Source organism: Meles meles, chromosome 11 (assembly GCF_922984935.1).
Source record: "Meles meles chromosome 11, mMelMel3.1 paternal haplotype, whole genome shotgun sequence".
In the NCBI taxonomy this organism is placed as follows: Eukaryota; Metazoa; Chordata; class Mammalia; order Carnivora; family Mustelidae; genus Meles; species Meles meles.
This window is the reverse complement of record NC_060076.1, coordinates 48,287,939-48,302,054: the sequence shown is the minus strand read 5'-3', so window position 1 is coordinate 48,302,054 and position 14,116 is coordinate 48,287,939. Positions and strand designations below refer to the sequence as shown.

Below are 14,116 nucleotides of genomic sequence, written 5' to 3'. Positions count from 1 at the left end.
GGTTGTGTAGTTGGAGAACTAATACTGGGATCCAGGTTCCATTTTCCAATCAGGCCCTAACTTCATTCCCTCTTTCTTCCCTGGCATTATAAATAGAACAGGAGAAGATCATGGGAAGTATGGTGACATGGTTGCTCCTTCAACTAATTTTTAAAATTAAAATTGTATCTTCTTACATATGATCTATCATCTGTCATCTCCATGTTCATGTCTATTTGCAGCTTAGTTAATTGAACACTATGAAATTATACCAACCCCCAAATTATTCAAGTTTTCACAGAATGAATGACTTAATAGGTTGTTAATAATGAAAACTTAGGATGTCAGAATTTGGAGTAATTATCTGCTAGCACATACATGGAAGCGGAACTCTTTTATTTCAGTTTTAAAAATAAATAAATTAAATAAAATCTCTGCACCCAGTGTGGTGCTTCAACTCATGACCCCAAGATCAAGAGTCACATGCTCTACCAACTGAGCCAGTGAAGCACCCCAGACATTCTGTATTTTAAGTGACACTGACTTTTGTATTTTCTACATCAGGGCAATCCACAGAATTGCTTCTTCAGATGCCTTCTATCATTTTTCCAGATCACCAATTCTACTTGCTCTTCTTCAGGTAGAATCTTGAACCATGTCTTGAACACTGGAAAAATTATACCCTACTATAAAAAATTATCAACTAATATTTCTCTATCTTGTTCTCATCTGGAAAATGACTTCTATCAGATTTAAATATTAAATGAACAAATGTATTTTAGTATATGCCTGGAACAAGTTACATCAATAAGTGCTTCCACATTTTTCCCAATAAGAAATGCTCTGATTCTCAACTAAATTTCCCCAGTAATGTATTCATCTGGGTATAAAGAATTGATGGGGAAGTAAAGATTTTTTAATTCAATTTAGAGAATCCCCTTCTTTTGATCTCTCAAATTAGTTTTTTTTTCTTCTGTTTCTCTCTCTCTCTCTCCCCCACACTTCATAAATCTTTTCCTAGTATATATAGCAGTGTTTTAAAATAAATTGTTGCTGGTATCATTTATCAATAATTATTACAAAGAGTGAGAGTAGTGAACCTCTTTGAGTCTTTAACATTTCTCAGGAATTAGTGGTAAATCCATGATCATACATTTTTAAACCAAAATATCCACATCTTAGAATCCAATCTATTGTTTTTGTTTATTAAAGCATTGAAGTATCAGTTGTTCCAATGCCGTAAGGAATCAAGAAACACTGGACATAAAATCTCAAAGCCGTGCACCTTTAGTTTGTTCTGCAGATATGAAGACATTCTGTGAGCTATCATCATATATTTTCAACAATTTTACATTCAATTTACTCTTTCAGCAACTCTTTGGGAAATACCCTGAGAGAATTTACTGGGTAAGTGCATCAGTTGTCTACAAGATAATTGGAGTATTTCATAGTTTGATCCCCTGACACACTCTAGTAAAGGATACAGTCAGAAAATTTAACAAAGAAATAAATAGGTTAAGGATGAAAGGGTCTAAGCTTTGGCACTGTGCCAGAGCTTCATTTAAAAGCTATAGTTCTTCCTCACCTCCTTACCCCCAAGCGCAAGTTACTTTGTTATTTAAAGCCTCCCCAGTAAGAGTGTTACAGAAGAACAACTCAAAAATACAAAATATCGCAAAATCTTTTCATCTCATGGGGGAGGGGGGGGGTCCTTTATCCTATCGTATATAGATGGAGCAAATCGTTACAGTTAATCGTGACAGTCGCTCTCCCTGCAATCCACCACATCACCCTGTGCGCTGACTTCTGAACTCTCCAAGAGCCTCCTCTGGATTGAGTAACAAACACCAAGCACCCGCCCCTCTCCAGAGCTGTTTGGTGTCCTCTTGACCCAGGGATCCTAGAAACCGTGGGCAAATTCCAGGTGGCTCTCGAATCCTCCTTTCGGGTCACTATCCGGTGGAGCTGGGTGCAAGTCCCCAGGGCTTCGCAGGTGACTTGGATGGCAACACACAGCCTGTAAAACCCTGGGCACCTGCTGATGCTGTCTACTGTCGAACTCGTCTTCAGCATCGTCATTGTCATCTCCTCAGTCTTCAGAGTTTTCCTTCTAGCCCCAGGCACCTCAAACCTCAAGTAGGGGCTTCCAGTACCCTCCTTCAAGGTCAGTGGGGCAAAAGTGTCTTCTGCCTCCCGCTCAAATGCCCATCATGGCCGCCTCCCACTCTGCCGCCAGCGTCTTTCCAGTGAAGTTTGGCAGACACCTGGGGTCGTTAGGGACTTTATGGGCCGCTTTTTGCCAGAAAACCCTGAAAAGTGAGCGACACTCGGGAGCTTCACATTCAGCTCTTGAATCTCTCTGGAATTCCATTTGCATCACCTCTGCGTGTGGCTGCGCCCGTGAGTGTGAGGGCAGGATCCAGAGGAAAAGAACAAAGACAAAAAAAAAAAAAAAATTGTATTCACTGTCTGCTTCTCCTCCCGGACGGTGAGTCAAGTCTCCTGGAAGGCTTTCAGGCTTTCCGCCGCTCCACATTTGTAGCCTCCCTTGCACTAAGTTGGGGGTAGGGAACAGGGGAGAAAAGAAATGTCGTTGTGGGCGGCTGGGGGTACCTGCCATCAGTCTCCTGCAGCTGCGCGCAGGTACCGGGCAACAGCTCGATGGCCCCGCTCCTCAGCCAGGTCCACGGGCAGGCGGCCCCAGGCATCGCGCACGTCCAGCTGCGCCCCGGCTCGGTGCAGTACCACGAGCGTGTCCAGGAAGCCCTCCCGGGCCGCGTCGTGCACTGGTCGGGTGAGGGTGGCTTCGTCCGCACAGTTGGGCTCCGCGCCGTGGAGCAGCAGCAGCTCGGCCACGCGGGTGCTGCCCATCATCATGACCTGCCGGAGAGAGCAGAGTGGTCAGGGTGGTGAGATGCAGGCCTGGGCCAGGGCAGGTAGAACCATTTCAAAGAAATACCTGTTCACGAAGTAGCCACCTAATGCAAGGGCGCTTACAAGTCTCAGGAGTCTGGTTATGCTTCCTGTTTTGATGAAATCCCGACACCGTCCCCTACCCCGCCCTATAACTCTTTACTCAGCCCTAATTGAGTTTCATTTTATTCTCCAAGCTGCAGAGACAAGAAAGAGCTGATAATAGAGCGCTAATAGTCGTTGTGTGACAAAGAAAATTTTGATTTCCGTCGGAACATGGGAATCCATTTTGTTAAATAATTTATGGGCGGAGTTAAGTTTAAAAGCTTTTACAGGGGCGCCTGGGTGGCTCAGTCGTTGAATGGCTGGCTGCCAGTGGCTGGGGCCTTAGTTCTGGGGTCCTGGATTTGGGCCTGCACTGGGCTCCTTGATCAGTGGAGGCCTGCTTCTCCCTCTCCCACTCCCCCTACTTGTGTTCTCTCTCTAGCTGTGTCTTTGTCAAATAAATGAAATCTTAAAAAAAAAAAAAGAAAGAAAGAAAGAAAGAAAAAGCTTTTACAAACTTAGATTATTTCCCTTGATGTCTCTTCCACATCAGCCATAATCTGGATCTAAAAATATTTAGGAGGCAGTGAGCTGATATTTTTAAGAGAATAATGCTTTAGAGTAGAAACAATGTTTTTTTAGAGTAGAAACAATGTTTTAAGTTGTTTAGTTTTCCTTGTAAACAAACATGTAACATAAACACTATATTTACATTGTACAGGATTTCATAATGTAATAGGATTTTATAATGTTAGATACTAAATAATTTGCTATGTAAAAAAGAGCTCGGATGTTAGTCAAATCAGAGCAATGCATAATTTAGAAAAAAAAGATGTTTTGGAGCTGTAAACCTGTAGCATCCACTTGTGTATATGTACATTATACAAGCATTTTCTTATTTTAACAATAAAACAGTTTTTGATAAATATCCAAAATGGAGTTATTTGTTCTTGTGAGCTTATGTATTTAAAAATGTGCCATGTAATTTAAGACAGTACTTTTTGTTTCATGAATATTAGAAACATCCATTTCCTCCCTTAAAAACCGTGATATGTTATCATTTCCACTAGTGATGTGTATCAGATATTTCACATATAGAGGGAAGAAAAAGTTATTCTTAGTATCTCAGAAAATGATGAATTAAAACTATAATTAAAATCTCTTAAAATTATTATCATTTGAAGTCTTTAAGAACTACTTTACAATATTTATGCTGCTTTAAACTATTCCTCATTTCTTTTTTTTCAAGATTTTATCGACTTATGAGAGAGAGTGCTCATTTGTGCACACTTGAACACACACACACACACACACACACAAGCAGGGGAGGCCGGAGAGGGGAGATACAGATGGAGAGTAAGAACCAGACATCCGCTGAGCAGGGAGCTGAGGCAGGGCTTGATTTTAGGACCCTAAGATTATGACCCCAGGGGAAGTCAGATGCTTTACCGACTGAGACACCCAGGCACCCCAAGCTGTCCCTCATTTCTTATAACATTTTCTAAGAATGCAAAAGAAATGAACATATATTTCTTTAAACATCTACATAATAAGATTCCTTAATAACAGCTTGGTTCTAGAATGTGACATTGAGATGAATACTAACCATTATACTCAACAATAAAGCAAAAAATATTACCTTGGGTTTTAAAAAAATTTAAAAATGCCAGTACTAATTAAAGGGATTCATAAACATATTGAATAAAGGATTTTAATAATTAAGAGGCTAATTATGTATGTAGACCCTCTGCCATTTAAAAAGGACCTAACAGTTGCTGTGGCATGCTTTTGTAACCTAATCACTGATAATTAAACAAAAATCTATAGAAGCATATTTTTTCTCATGTAACACTCGAGACACTGGTAACCTAAGAATTAAGTACTGTAGTGGAGGAATCCTGGCTCATCTCTTTGTATTCAGTTTGCCTCTATGAGAAAAGAATACAAAGAATTTCATATCGCAGCTGAGAAGTGCACGGTAATTTTTTTCATGCACTGTGATTCTGCATGATTCCTCAAATCTAATCCAGATTGTGTAATTTGTCGTTTGATTATCTCTATCAATGGAAGTTGACAGAATATTTATTGAAGGACAGAGAAGACAAACGTTTTCCTCCCCAAGTAACCTCTCCTTTTCTCCCCAATTGAACCTCGCCCTTGCATCTGTGATCATGAGATGGGAGAGAGAATATTGACATTTTTTCCGCTACTAAAAAGAAAACCAAACTGAAGAAGCGGCTTCTTTCAGTCCCTTTCTTTAGGATCCTTGGTGGGGAGAGCCTGCTTTACACTTGGGCTCCACACCTCAAGGAAGAGAGACCAGGTACGTTGGTGAAGGTCTCGGTCCCAGCCGCGTCCCACGGAGGCCGCTCCCCTTTGTTCATGCGCCCCCTGCCGGCAAGGCCCCAGGGCCCCAGCTACCTGGATCGGCCGCCTCCCGAAGCGGTTGACTCCGTTGGGATCCGCACCAGCTTCCAGGAGCTGCCGCACGGTCTCCACTTGCCCCTGTGCGGAGGCGCTGGCCAGGCCCGCGTCGTCGCCGCCACCACCCAGCATGCCCTTGTCCTCCTCGCGCATTTCGCAGCCCGCAAACGCAGACCGGCCGGGATAATCCACCGCTGGCCTTGAGCTTCGCCACACTCCTCCCTTGTTCCCCACCTCGCCCTGGCGCCCTCTCCCCTGCGTGGGAAAGCTCAGGTCAGCTTCAGCCCTCTTTCGCTGTCCTGTCGCTTGGAGGCCCGTGCAATGGCCTAGCCACTCGTGGTTAAACTGGGCTTTTCCCGGCTGGCTCCCGGGAAAAAGCGCCTCCCGTGGCCGCAGCCGAGCGTAGGGCGCCTCTGGCCGCGGAGCGCGGGCGCGTCGCAGCGTCCTCTCCGCCGAGGCTGGCTCCGGCTAGGTGGAGAGCCGGCTGGGAATGAATCCGTTTCCAGGCGGGCGGCGGGGCAGGGCATTCCCCACCCCCTTAGGCTCCGCCTCCGGTCCGGTCGGCCAGCGCTGGCACTTCCCACTGTGCAGGCCGGGAGGCCTGGCCCGCAGATGACGTTACAGCAGACGAGACAGGGGCAGGCGGTGGGAGGGGGTGGGGACGCGGCGGGGGCGCGGTGGCGGGGGGGGGGGGGGTGCGGGAAGGGGACGGGAGCTCGGCCAGAAGTCCTGGGACGCATGCGCCAGACACGGGCGCGCCGAGCCTGCAGTCCTGCTCGCCCAGCGTCCAGCAAAGGCCTTAGCTAAGGTTTTGGAAAAGCTGAATCAGTGCACTCAGCTCCTAATCCCCTCCCTCCAGCAGGCGGAGCAGAGGATTTCTATTCCTTCAACCCGGTGCCAGGTGGTTTCACTCTGGAAACGTTAGTCGTTCCTTGTGCAATTGAATGACTGGCTAAGAGAAAGGCATTTAAAGTAACTTCGTCTCCCTTAAGATTTCTGAAAGTGACAGTTTTGCACCTTTCATACAGGTTAAATTCATCCCCAGGGATGAATTTCACTAGCTTCACATCTTGCATCAAGTTTAGCACTTCTCTTTTGGGTGTGTTTTCTTAGTTGAATTAGTGAAAAGTCAGTCACAGTGAAAAATCCTGAGAATCCTGTTTTGAATGTGCTTTTTATTCTTTTCATCTTTGAATAATGGATACACACATACACAACACCAAAAAACGAATTTGAGAATGACAATGGCAACCTGGTACATGTGAGACATTTTAAAAATATAAATATATTAAGAATCTGAGATTCCAGTTTCATGATATTTGAATAGTATTATTTTTCTTTGCACTCTTACCTATTTAAACCTACTTCACAAGTATTTGATTTTTATTTATCATGAGTAATAAAGGAAATTTATGCAGTAATAATGAAGCATAATAAAACAGAGGTGTGGTGCTGGGCCTGTCATTAAACAGGCTGAGCCTGTCATTAAACCCTCTTCTGAAGATTTAAAGGCCAATTGCTTTTCTTCCCAATCTTCCTAGGTGAGTTTGAATTAACATATGCATTGCTTTAAAGATTTAAGAAATTACAACAGATGTTTGATTAAAATAGGAAGAGAACCACAAGTTATGTATCTGTTGCCTGAAAGCTTTGGTGAGGAACTATATTAGACTGAGCTGCTTCTAACATGGAACAGTTCTTATTTACAAATTAATTTTGGTTCAGAGTGCAGAGGAGGAGTGCCTAAGGAAGAGCAATTGCTTACTTACTCATAAATGAGAGTTTGTTTCACCTGTTTCTTCTAGCATACCTTAGCTTGGACTCCCCCTTCCCAATCCATTGAAGAATAAGGAAGTGCTCTTCAAAGACAGGGGAGCCCATAGAAGTGGTGGTTAGGGATGAAGATCTACTGACTGAGACATAGTTGAAATCCACCTGGATAGGGAAGGGAAGGAGGCAGCATTAATAACCATTCTTTTCCTCTCTCTTACCCCACCCTCATTTCTTAGTTTTCAGTTTCTTAATTTCTCTATCTTTGCCCCTTATTTGAACCTCCACTCTTATCTGAAAAAGAAAAGTCCTTTTATTTGTTGATGGTGGCTCCGTTCCTTTGTCTGGCCAGAGGAATAGAAGTCTATTTCTGGTTGAAAAGCATAGATGAGCTGTTTTTTTTTTTTTAAACTTTTTTAAAAAAAGATTTTATTTATTTATTTGACAGACACAGATCACAAGCAGGCAGAGAGGAAGGCGGGGGTGGGGGGGGGGGAAGCAGTCTCCCTGCTGATCATGACCTGAGCCAAAGGCAGCTTAACCCACTGAGCCACCCAGGTGCCCCAGATGAGCTGTTTTTGACCAGTATTTGGGGTCAGTCCCCATTGATGGTGTATTGGGGATTACAGGTGTGTGTGTAGAATGGAAGAAGGGAGAGGAAATATGGACAGTGGGAAGCCAGAATTTTGAAATGGATGGCATTGTTTCTTTGGCAGTCACTCTGAGGGTTTGAGTCATCAGACTGATAGTGGTGGGTGTGGTAACGAATGGACTCTGTCCAGAGTATCTTAATGAGAACAGCCTAGCTACCCTGAAATTTAGTGCTTGGCCAAATGTAGCAAAGCAGGTTGCCTTTTAAAGGAGTGTTGTTATCACTCGGCATCAGGGAAATACAAATCAAAACCACAGTGAATACCCCTCACACCAGTCAGAATGACTAAAATTAACAAGTCTGGAAATGACAGATGTTAGTGAGATTGTGGAGAAAGGGGAACCCTCCTACACTGTTGGTGGGAATGCAAGCTGGTGCAGCCACTCTGGAAAACAGCATGGATGTTCCTCAAAATGTTGAAAACAGAGCTACCCTACAATCCAGCAATGGCACTACTGGGTATTTACCCTAAAGATACAAATGTAGTGATCTGAAGGGGCACGTGCACCTGAATGTTTATAGCAGCAATGTCCACAAAAACCAAACTATGGAAAGAACCTAGATTTCCATTAATACATGAATGGATAAAGAAGATGTGGTGTATATATATACAATGGAATACTATGCAGCCAAGATGGCAAGAAATGAAATCTTGCCATTTGCAATGATGTGGATGGAAGTAGAGGGTATTATGCTGAGCAAAATAATTCAATCAGAGAAAGACAATTGTCACATGATCTCTCTGATATGAGGAATTTGAGAGGCAGGGTGGGGGGTTATGGGGGCATATGGAAGGAAAAAATGAAACAAGATGGGATCAGGAGGGAGACAAAGCATAAGAGACTCTTAATCTCACAAAACAAACTGAGGGTTGCTGGGGGGTGGAGGGGGTCAGGATAGGATGGTTGTGTTATGGACATTGGGGAGGATATGTGCTATGGTGAGTACTGTGAAATGTGTAAGCCTGATGATTCACAGACCTGTATCCCTGGGGCAAATAACACATTTTATGTTGATAAAAATAATTTAAAAAAATAAAGGAGTATTTTGGGGTCTTCTAACCGATCCAGTAATTAAATTAGTTCAACAAAATTGAGCTCAGTATGTCCTGTAATCTAGGAGTACACAATTGAATTAAGATATGGGTGCTGGCTTTTAAGAAAGTCTCCGTAGTGACACCCAAACTAATAAATAGAGAGTTTTAACTTAGTGCAATAACATTACTGAGGATGTATCTATAGGATATTTTGGGAGTAAGAAGAGGGGAACTTAAATCAAGATGGAGATGCAAAGGGTTTTTTAGAGGAGTTACCAGATGAAGAGTTTCTAAAGAATGCATCAGAAATTGTTTCCTGTGTTCTAGATTTGAGCCTTGGATTTCTCTGAAACTCAACAAAGCCAGCTTGAGCCAATTTTTGAGCTACCTTCTTAAGCGGTAAGCATGGCCCCAGTGTCTGAAAAATGAAAATTACTTGGAGTTGATAAAGAGATGAAAGAAAAGCTAATTAGCCAAATGACAGGGGAAAAGCCAATTAGCCAAATGACTGAGACTCTTCCACAAGGCAGATACGTGAGCTTCACTAAGTAAGTTGACTGAAAAGAATTTTGGGCAGGGGAAATGCTGCCAGCGATACGCGCGCTTACTAGCACCACGGACAGCGCCTTCCTAGTTAGCGTGTCTCGGTGGTCCTAACCCACTCCAGACTGAGAATTCCTAAGAAAACTTCACACTTGATCTTTCAAACCCCCTTTCTCTCTGGAAATCCAAGAACCACATGGAAACTCAATGGACTTCTTTACAAAACATCTTTACAATGGACTGCTCAATCTGATTTCCAAGTATTACTGGATTATTTAATATTCTCTATGTAAAGAACATGAAATATTCTCTATATTTAAAAGAAGAGAGGAGACATACACTTAATGTCTACTCTGTTCCAAGTGATTTACAAGTATTATTTCATTTAAGTCTCATAAAACTCCTGTGCAAAATGTATCAGTTTCTCAATTTTACAGACCAGACCAAAGGATCAAAGAAATTCAGTAACTTACATACTGGTTAAGCATCAATGGAGATAGGGTCTAACCTGTGTGGCTTCAGAGCCTCTACCCTTAACACTACATAGTGTTTTTAGCAGCTGTCACGGTAGGCCTATTGAAAAAAAAGTGCAATGAACTGGCTTATAATTATTTTCCAGCCTACATTGTGTTTTCCAGATGTAGTTTGATGGTTCACCTCACAACACACCCTTAATAGACTTCAAAGATGACATTTCACATGTAATACAATAGCACATTTGTCTTGGACAATAGGGTGAGATAATGAAACATTTGCCTCTCCCTGAAACCCAGCTGTCTCTAGGAGGAAACACAACCTATTGTTAATGCTTTAAACACATTTAAGAGATGAAGTGGATGGGAACATATTGGGCAGCTGAAACTTAGAATTGTCACAGTTATGCCATTTAATTTATAAGTGAGAAAAGAGAAAAAGTAAATGGTAAATTGGCATAGAATTTTGGAGGTATATAGAAGGGAATGAGTAGAGAGATGTCTGGGTGGCTCTAAGCTTCTGCCTTCATCTCACGTCATGATTTCAGGGTCCTGCGATCGAGTCTCACATCAGGCTCCTTGCTCAGTGAGGAGCCTGCTTCTCTGTGTGCTGCTCCCTCTCTTCATGCTCTCCCACCCTCCCTCCCTCCCTCCCTCCCTCTCTCTCTCAAACAAATAAGTAAATAAATCTTTTTAAAAAAAGGAAGGGAAGGCGTAGAATCAGTTTTAATATTATAAATTATACAAATTCCCATATATATATATGATATACATATATCATACATATATGATATGTATATATCATATACATATGATAATGTTCATATTCTGTAACTGGTAAAACTATGTATGAACTCACTATGAAAGTGTGAGTACACATCAGTTGAGTGACCAAAAGAAATGGGGACATAATTTTGCATATGATTGGAGCCAAGATTTTTAAGTAGGGAGAGAATGTAATTCAAAATAATTTGGGGGACTTTTTCAAACTTCATATGACCCACCTCCCATCAGGAGTCTTGATTCTTTTCCATTTCCTCAGTTGAGATTTATGCTTCAGGATTCATAGTGTATCGCTTTCTGTATTCCCATATTTCTTTCTTTTTTCCCTTTTTTAAGAAAAGATTTTATTTATTTATTTGAGAGAGAGAGTGCATGAGCAGGGGAGAGGGACAGAGGGAGAGGGAGAGGCAGACACCCTGTTCAGCAGGGAGCCCCAAGGGAGAACTTGATCCCAGGACCCAAGGTCACAACCTGAGCTGAAGGCAGACACTCAACCAGCTGAGCCACCCAGGCACCCCTCCCATATTTATTTAAGTTTAATTGAATGGATATTTTAGCATCTGTATTAGTTTTTCAAGGCTGCCATAAAACAATACCACAGATTAATTGGCTTAAGTAATAGAAATGTATTTTCTCACAGACCTCGCCTCCTGAGGTCTCCTTGGTTTGCAGGGGTCTCATTCCTGCTGCTGCTTCACATAGCCATCCTGTGTGCATGTAAGTCCCTGGTAATCTCCCTTGTGTGTCCACATTCCCTCTTCTCATAAGGACAGTAGTTGGATTTGATTGGGACCCACTCCAACAGCCTCATTTTAACTTAATCACTTCTCTACATACCTTATCTTCAAATATAGTAGCATTCTGAGATACTGGAGGCTAAAGATTCGAGTAGGAATTTCAGGGGGGACACAGTTCAGTCTATAATGGAGTCTTTCCAAATTTTTACACATATCGTTTTTATTAATAATTTATTTGAATAAGGATGAAAATAATGTCAACACATTGAAATTTGTTGATATTGATAGCAGTCTCTTGGGTCTCTTTTATATTTTATTTATTTTTTAAAGATATATTTATATCTTTAAAGATAAAGTGAAAGCTTCTATAAAGAGAAAGCTTCCTTTGCTATCTACTTCTTTGCCCTTGGGTGTATATAAGAAAGACAGGGTAAGTACTTTATTTTCAAATTTATTTATAGGTTTTAAAACTAATGATTTGAGCTTCCAGCATCTTTCAAAGGTGACTAATGATTTTTGAATTATTGTCAACTTGTGAATTTGAACATAATTGATGTGTTTTCATCCACTATAATTATCATTCCTATTGATGCTCAAGGCCCATCTTTGGCCAGTGAGAGCCTCTGCAAGTCAGTTCCTGAGTCTTTTTAATGTGACTCCAGTAATGTTTGACAGAATCCTTGATTTTTGGTATGACAATGTATTCCAGTTTTATCTTGTACATTTCATGTGCTATGTATAGAACCAACCATTTCTCCAAGGAGCACTGATTCTTTTTTAGTGAAGAATGGTATTCATTTATTTGTATTTTAATTTTTAAATTAACATATAATGTATTATTTGTTTTAGAGGTACAGGTCTGGGATTCATCAGTCTTACACATTTCAAAGCACTCACCATAGCACATACCCTCCTCAATGTCCATCACCAAGCCAGCCCATCCCCCTCACCCCCCTCCCCTCTAGCAACCCTCAGTTTGTTTCCTGAGAGAATGGTATTGAAAAAGTACATTGTCAATGCTGAGGACCTTATTGCTACCCAGGAGGCCATTATATTTCAAGGCCCTTATGTTCACGTATAAAACATAACTTTAGCTTCTTAGCTCAGAATATTTACACACATTTTTTCACCTACATGAATGTCCAGGGAATTATTGAAAGTTCAATGGTATGGGCCTTTGGGCCTAACTTTGAGTCCAGAGGGCCCCCAAGTCATTTGTTACAACCAAAAATGCCACTAAGAATATCCAAAATACTCCATAGGGTGGCTCCCTTAGAAAAATCACTGATTTAAATAACACATGGATGGGACGCCTGGGTGGCTCAATCGGTTAAGCATCTACCTTCAGCTCAGGTCATGATCCCACCATCCTGGAATTGAGTCCCACATGGGGCTCCTTGCTCAGAGAGGGGAGCCTGCTTCTCCCTCTGCCTGCCACTCCCCCTGCTTGTGAGGTCTTTCTCGCTCTCACCCTCTCTCTCTGACAAATAAGTAAAAGACTTTACAAAAAAATGACACATGGATAGAGGGAGATGAGATCAAAGGGATGATTTCATTATAAAATCAGAAATCTTCTGCTCTATGATTTATCTATCTCCCTTCCACACACCCCCGACTGAATGTTCAGACTTTGTGTGTACTAGGCAAGTTTGAACTTCTTCAGGGGTACTCATAGAAGTATATGGTACTCAGTCAGGCATAAAATTGTTTATTTTCTCATATTAGTAAATTTTATCTTCTCATTGAAGATTGTTTTTGAATAAAGTTTTCCTTTACTGTTTTATCATGGCAGAGACCCCACTTTAAAACATTAGGTCAATCTTGGCTTGTGTACCTTATTTTTTTTTTTAAGATTTTATTTATTTATCTGACAGACAGAGATCACAAGCAGGCAGAGAGGCAGGCAGAGAGAGGAGGAAGCAGGCTTCCTGCTGAGCAGAGAGCCCTATTCGGGGCTCGATCCCAGGACGCTGGGATCATGACCTGAGCCGAAGGCAGAGGCTTCAACCCACTGAGCCATCCAGGTGCCCTGCTTGTGTACCTTATAATACCAGTAATGTACAGTTCTTGTTTGCCAGAAATTTTGTGATGAAGGAGCCTTCTCAGGTTGAAGAGAACTCAGTAGGCCATTGCATGCCAAGGGGGACAGTATCAGTATCCAGATATTACCTACTACTAATGTGACTTTATGCTAAAGTTAGGCATGTTGAACAACACAGTGAAATAGGAGTCAGTAATTATTTGTGAAACTAAGTTGTGTACCCAGACTTCTCTCTCTTTTGTTTTGGAGGTGTAGCATATTAGGATCAAGTGCATCTCACAAATCGTACTATTGTAAGTGGAATACTGAGGGCGGAGAGAGAGGTTGAGTTAGTGGAAAACACATTCTTAAAGTAGAGAGAGACTCTGGGAGGTTGATTTCTTGAAAATATGCTGGGGGGTACCTAGACAGCTCAGTCAGTTAAGCGTCTGCCTTTGGCTCAGGTCATGATCTGGGGTCCTGGGGTCCTTACCCGTGTGGGGCTCCTTGTTCAGCAGGGAGTTGGCTTTTCCCTCTCCCTTTGCCCCTCCCCTCCCCTCATGCTCTCTCTCTCAAATAAAATAAAATCTTAAAAAAAGAAAATATGCTGAAAAGATCAGCAAATTGAGAATTTTACTTTATCTTAATTTTCTTTTGAAGATTATTATTTAGCATAAGTTACACAATTTGCTTTTTTCCCTCAGAAATTTGTTACTTCTGAACTGTGTCGAATAATCTTTT

At 41.9% G+C, this 14,116-nt stretch overlaps 1 protein-coding gene across 1 annotated transcript; it reads right to left on the bottom strand.

Moving 5' to 3' along the window:
- Window positions 1–1,163: 1,163 nt before the first annotated feature.
- Window positions 1,164–5,848, bottom strand: CDKN2B (cyclin dependent kinase inhibitor 2B). Its single transcript, XM_046022504.1, has 2 exons — window positions 5,359–5,848; window positions 1,164–2,859 (listed from the first exon to the last, which is right to left on the bottom strand). The coding sequence occupies exons 1-2, from the start codon at window positions 5,512–5,514 to the stop codon at window positions 2,599–2,601; spliced, it is 417 nt and encodes a 138-aa protein (XP_045878460.1). The 5' UTR covers window positions 5,515–5,848; the 3' UTR covers window positions 1,164–2,598.
- Between the last annotated feature and the right edge of the window lie 8,268 nt (window positions 5,849–14,116).

Coding starts and splice junctions, on each gene's coding strand:
- CDKN2B (XM_046022504.1), bottom strand. CDS start 5,514: ATGCGCGAGGAGGACAAGGGCATGCTGGGTGGTGGCGGCGACGACGCG. Junction 2,860..5,358: donor TCGGGAGGCGGCCGATCCAG/GTAGCTGGGGCC, acceptor TCTCTCCGGCAG/GTCATGATGATGGGCAGCAC.